Source organism: Etheostoma cragini, chromosome 8 (assembly GCF_013103735.1).
Source record: "Etheostoma cragini isolate CJK2018 chromosome 8, CSU_Ecrag_1.0, whole genome shotgun sequence".
NCBI classification, from domain to species: Eukaryota; Metazoa; Chordata; class Actinopteri; order Perciformes; family Percidae; genus Etheostoma; species Etheostoma cragini.
In genome coordinates this window covers 19,556,593-19,562,591 of record NC_048414.1, presented here as the reverse complement: position 1 = coordinate 19,562,591, position 5,999 = coordinate 19,556,593, and the positions used below count along the sequence as shown (strand labels likewise).

The 5,999-nt window shown below is 39.2% G+C and overlaps 1 protein-coding gene across 6 annotated transcripts in view; it reads left to right on the top strand.

The window, feature by feature from the left end:
• The window catches only part of ehf (ets homologous factor), a 9,552-nt gene extending 6,160 nt beyond the window's left edge, over positions 1–3,392 (top strand). For all 6 annotated transcript variants that reach the window (XM_034879575.1, XM_034879579.1, XM_034879578.1 and 3 more), the window contains 3 exons: positions 97–135; positions 226–421; positions 2,999–3,392. In XM_034879575.1, the coding sequence (XP_034735466.1) occupies positions 97–135; positions 226–421; positions 2,999–3,098 (335 nt within the window). In that variant the 3' untranslated portion in view covers positions 3,099–3,392. The remainder of the gene's footprint in view (positions 1–96; positions 136–225; positions 422–2,998) is intronic.
• Positions 3,393–5,999: the final 2,607 nt, after the last annotated feature.

Below are 5,999 nucleotides of genomic sequence, written 5' to 3'. Positions count from 1 at the left end.
GTGTGTGTTTTAATCAAAAACCACAAAATAAGTAGGCCTATTACAAATGGAAAACATTTATTAAAGGATTCATCAATAATTTGATTTCTTTCTCAGCTATCAAAAGGTCTTTCAGTTGTCAGGTCAAAAAACACAGTAAGTAACATCCATGCATCTTTACATAATCTTTTCTTTTGCATATAGTATGTTTATTCCTACCATTTAACCTACTTTCTTTCCCCACAGACCCAAGGGGGACCCACTTGTGGGAGTTCATCAGGGACATTCTGCTGAACCCAGAGCGAAACCCAGGGCTAATCAAGTGGGAGGATCGGACAGAGGGGGTTTTCCGCTTCCTCAAGTCAGAGGCAGTGGCACAGTTATGGGGCAAGAAGAAGAATAACAGCAGCATGACCTATGAGAAACTAAGCCGTGCAATGAGGTACACCTGCAACTTTCATACAGTACACATAGTTACACAAACACAAAGCAGACAGTACGTTATCAGTCACTGGATGAAAAATTGCTGCAGATACTAATTTGTAAACTCCTAAAGGTATTCCTTTAAGGTGAGATCCGATTACTAAAACAGTCATGACATTTAGTTCTGATTGATTTAAATCCATTGTATTCAGTAGAGACCATGGCCTCTAAATGTTATCATGGTTTCTTCACTAACTTTTCCCTCGGAGGGAGTGAAACTAAAGTTCCTGCACTTCCAATACAGTAATAAACATGCACTCAGGGGGGTTCTTTAGTTTGGCAACAGCTTTTAAAAATCTGTGATAAGCAACAAATGTCACACTGCATTCATCATCAATTTACTGGAGAAGCTCATAATGCACTAGCAACTGAAACTACTTAGACATCATTAAAAGTTATACTTAAACCAGGCATTATGACTACAGTGGTTGTTGAACTCTTAAACATATGTCTTATCCCTGATTACCTGCAAGAGAATGGGCTCTTTTTTTAACTGCTACATGTTATTACTTTTCTCGAAAGGCCTTCTCCTCAGAATGTATTCTCTGCTCCTGCGATAGTCCCAGTTTTATATTTAAATGAGCTAATCTAATGATCCTAATTTTATTCTAGTGCAAACCACTGGGAACTGCAAATGTGCCCGCAGGTATTGTCACTGTGACCACAAAGCAGATTTTCTATTTACAGTGGTTCCACAGAAGGATTTGCAGTTTGATGTCATCACCAAACAGATCGATGTGCTCACCATTAGCAATAACAAAAGCAAAGGAATAGCAAATAAACTAACTGTGTTTACTTTTTGTATTCTTGTGATTGAACTCAGAGGAAATGTAAAACATGTTTTGAAAGAAAAGATATTTGCCAATCAACAGATAAACTCTTCTGACAAAGGTATCTAACGTCCATTTCATGACACTGGATGAAAACAAAAATCTAAGTTAAAGTAGAATTGAAAAAAAAACGACCTGAATCAGTGTAGGCAACACTGAGTAGCTGCAGCTACGTGTACAAGCTTCCCCTGAGCTAAAACAGCAGTTAACGGGGCAAGTTTTAGAGTGCCTTTGTGCATCTTAACAGACACACAATGCAATTAATATGTCTGTAGAACATGAACAGGGATCTTACATAACATCAAGATGCGTTTTAGACTCAAACATTCTTTCAATTCAACTACCCTGTCTTGTTTTTGCCGGTCGTTAGCTTGTTTGCCTGGTTAGCTGCTGGGGCTAGCTGTTAGCTGCTAGCTGTTAGCTGCTAGCTGTTAGCTGCTATAGATAAGTGTGTTCAGCCAGGCCTTTGTGAAAATTATAACTCAGCAGATTCATGTATATTTGTAGCTCATCCATTTGTGTGTGATTGATCTGGTGTTGGTGAGCAAGGAGGCTTTGTAGTGTCGATTAGTAGTAGTAGATTGTAGATAGTGTAGATTCCTTAGCACGGCAGGCAGCCTTCGTCCCTGCCTTCCTCACATCCCGCAGCCGACAACAATCCCCTGAGCGCCCTGTAGTATGATGGATGTCCTCCATGCCTTCACCGCAACAAATTGTTGTTCATTTTCCCCTCAAAAATAGGTAATTGAGCACCGTTATGTTATATGTCACTGCTTGGAATGACCCATTTTTGTGGAGGAAATAAACTACAATTTGTCACTGCGAAGGCATGGAGGACCACACACTACTACTGGGCGCCCGTTCCTTGCCTTCCGCAGTTGTCGGCTGCAGGAGGCGAGGAAGGCGGGGACAAAGGCTGCTTGCTGTGAAGCAGCTGCTCAAGTGCAAGTTACCGCTGGCAGTAACATTATTACGGTGCAAGCCACATGCATATTTAGCCTGTTTCCATGTAGTTACATAGTTACTGATATGGTCATAACCACTACAGTGCTCAATTACCTAGTTTTGAGAAGGAAATAAACTCTTGGTCTCTGCAAAGGCATGAAGGATACCCATTACATCACCAGGCGCGCCTGTCTGCGGGTCTCAGTCCATTGGCTCCTACTGAGGACACAAATCTTTAAAAAAAATAGGTAAAAAATGTATGCTTACATTTTTTATAGGCTAAGCAACTGACTAACGGACTGTTTGTTACTCAAACCAGAGGGAATTGATACATTAGTCAGACTATTTTAAGCTGTGGATATGGTGGGATTAACTCAAAATAGACTTAATGTTGGTTGAAATTAAGGAACATTTCACTGAGCAACTGTCCGGCTCATTGGTGTGTTTTTTATAGTTTCTTGTACTAAGCAACAGTGGAGCTCTATGGCACTGAGTCCCGATTCGGATTTGTTAATCATCAAACATAGAATATCACCGGACTTAACCTTCAACAATAAAAAGAAAAACACTTCTTTGCACATGGCACAATAAATAGTTGTCTTTCATCTGATTCAGATGTATTACATGTAAGAGAAAATACCCACAAGTAATAAAAGAATTACAGTACAAAGTATTACAGAGTATTTACAATTTCAAACACGTTTCAGATGATCTGTGATGAATTTGTACGTCCAATAATGTTCATCTGTCCTTTGTTACAGATATTACTACAAAAGAGAAATCCTCGAGCGAGTAGACGGACGCAGACTGGTTTATAAGTTTGGAAGGAACGCAAGAGGATGGAGGGAGTCCGACAAGTGACAATTTCATTAATTTATTTTCTGTTTTGTCTTTGATGTTGATGTTGCAAGTGTGATGTTTTATTGTGGTTTTTTTAAGTGTGTTTGATAAAGATATGTTTTTTTAAGTGTGTTTGATAAAGATATGTTTGAACTGTTTACACTATGTTAATATGTTTTGCACTAAAATGCTATTTACTGTGCCTTATTAAAATACATTTATATTATACCAGCACGACAGCTGTCAAATTTTAAACGTGTGTGTTTCCCAAAAGCCCCAAAGGAGCACATGTCAATAGCACTTAAAACACAGGTGGGAAAAACAGATGCATGAAAGTGTCCTTTGGGAGGGAGGCTTGATCACTGCAGAAAAGAACTAAACTAAATGAAAATACAACAGCATTCCATAAGCGCAATGCAAGAATGAAGTACGAGAAGACACAAACAAGTGCTAACATAAGAAAATGGTTTGTCTTATTTGTTTTTATTTCATATTATTGCATGTGGAATTTCTAGATGTTTGATTCAAATAAAGTCGTTTTTCAGGATTGCAATTGTACAATTTGGGTGTTATTGTTCACATAAAGAAGAGGCGAAATACTATGACTTTTAATTGTTTTTATTGTTCTGATCAAGCATATCAATCAGAATTTTGTGTTCAACCGACCACCCAAATTGCAGCTTTTCTTGCACAGACTTTATTAACATTGTTTAGCTCTAGATCCACAGCTGTAAGCCTAGTTCCCACTGAATCTGCTATTGTACAAACTTGACTTCAGAGTCAGAGGTAGTGCAGGTCATTTCTGTTTTATCATGACAGTGTGAAATGTCGAAGTTAATTGTTTGCCAGCGCGTGCCATGCTGGTTCCTGCAGGAGGCAGACAAATGACTGGGCCATCGATGGCCAGCAAGATAAAAGCAGAGTCAATATAAAGCTTGATTCTCTGGCCTGTGTTCACAAGCAAATTAGGTCTAATCTTCCCTTAGATTAATCTGGCTTTCTGCAACCCTACTTTTGATAGCGTGGCATTGATTGTCACTATGTTCGGTTTTTATCTGCCCTGATGGCTTCAAAATGTGCCAACTGCACCACTGCGGCATCCCCTTTCAGTGTCTCACAAATATCAGTGTCGCTAACCGACACTGTCATGAGAGCTGCAGGAAATTACACCTGATGTCAGTACCAAAACGTAGACATCATTCTTGTGGTGTCGGTCCTGATGGAACGTCTGAACGATTAACAGTAGCAAACCGTCTCTGATTAGAAGAGCTTTTTTTCCATTGATGATTGGATAAAATAAAGAAAATTGCGAACAGAGAGATTATATAACCTGACTGCTTCTGATTGGATTGTGACAATAGCTACTGATTGCCATGCGTTTGTGTTACTGTACTAAGTGCATATCCATCATGCTCCATTGTTTAGCTTCTGTGTACAAATCACACTTTGCAGTTCTCTGGAGCAGCACTTATCATGGCCCATATTGTGCACTGTTAATACATTTATCATATTTCCATATACTTTAAATGCATAACGACAGGAAATAGGAGATTGTTTTTGACAGCTGTGAGGCACAGTCAAACTGTTAAGCAGCCACAATAAAATGAGTTAAAGCATTATGAATAGGATTTGTGTAAAATGCCTTCATTGTATTTGTCAACCACACCATTAAAATGTCATTAATGTACATTAGCACAAAGAGGTGAACATGTAATCATCTGAAGCCCAGACAGACATCTGTATTGGGACCCCAGTTCCTCAATTTTGACTGATGTGGATGCTGCTGTGTGCTGTGATACGGGGACATGTTTGATATGACTAAGTGAAGATAGGTGAACAGTTAGGCAAATTGTCTAGACTGATCTAAGCCCTGCAGCACAAAGAGACAGGAGCTTGATTTCCCTAACAGACCACTGCCCTGTGAATGCAAACCAAGGCTTTACATACCCTCAGTGTGTGAGGATCCATGACGGCCACTCACATCCCATTCAAATCAGTTATCAGCGGCCTTTAAGCAATAATGGTATATGTGAGGACTTTTGTGTGTGATACACCGAGGCCTATGACTACAGTGGTTCTTGAGAATCAAATGTAAATGAGAGAAGATGACGTGTAATTTGTGAATGCACCGTTAAACAAGCATAACAAGTCCTTACAGTGCTTGTTTCTAGGTCACTCATGGCAGGTACTAATGGCACAAAATGAAACATGCACCCAGACCGGTTGTAGTAGATCTGGGGAAAGAACTGAAACACACACATGCAGCTGCAAAGAGATATTTAATCCATGTAACTTACTTCAGCAATGAGTGGTTTTGTTGCATTAACTTTTATGATAAAAATAATGCAGACTGTACATGAAGATTACAGATAACAAAATCTACAGGTAAAAAAAAATCTTCATGCACTGTGGGTTACACAAGGCTGCACACATTTAGTAATGGCTGCTTTTTTGCCAAAAAATAACCCAATATGCAATATCTACCCACAAGGGACTACATCTGTTATTGTCAGAAAAATATTTTCAAATTTGAATAAGAAACAAAAGATGATTTTATTACTTCAAAGAGACTGCATTAATTCAATCAGATAGATGCTGAAGGAAGAACACGAAAGTAATGAAAGATACAGTAGCATGGACATAAAGACAGCCAGCTGGGATTTTGTGTCCCGTGCCTACTCAATGGGGATATTATGTTCTCTCAGTCCATACACAGCCCCAGTTTATTAGCCCTCCTTATCATTTTATCTTCACACTCAAATAGACCTGGGAGGCATTCAGCCTGAACTGTGAGATTGGCAGATTAGAACTGCTTCACTGTTGCAGCTTTACTTTTTTAGTGTGTGTCGCAGTTCTCCGCCCAGTTAGAAATAACACACTGCTGTATGACATGAACTAAAGTTAAGAATCAAACTACTCTTT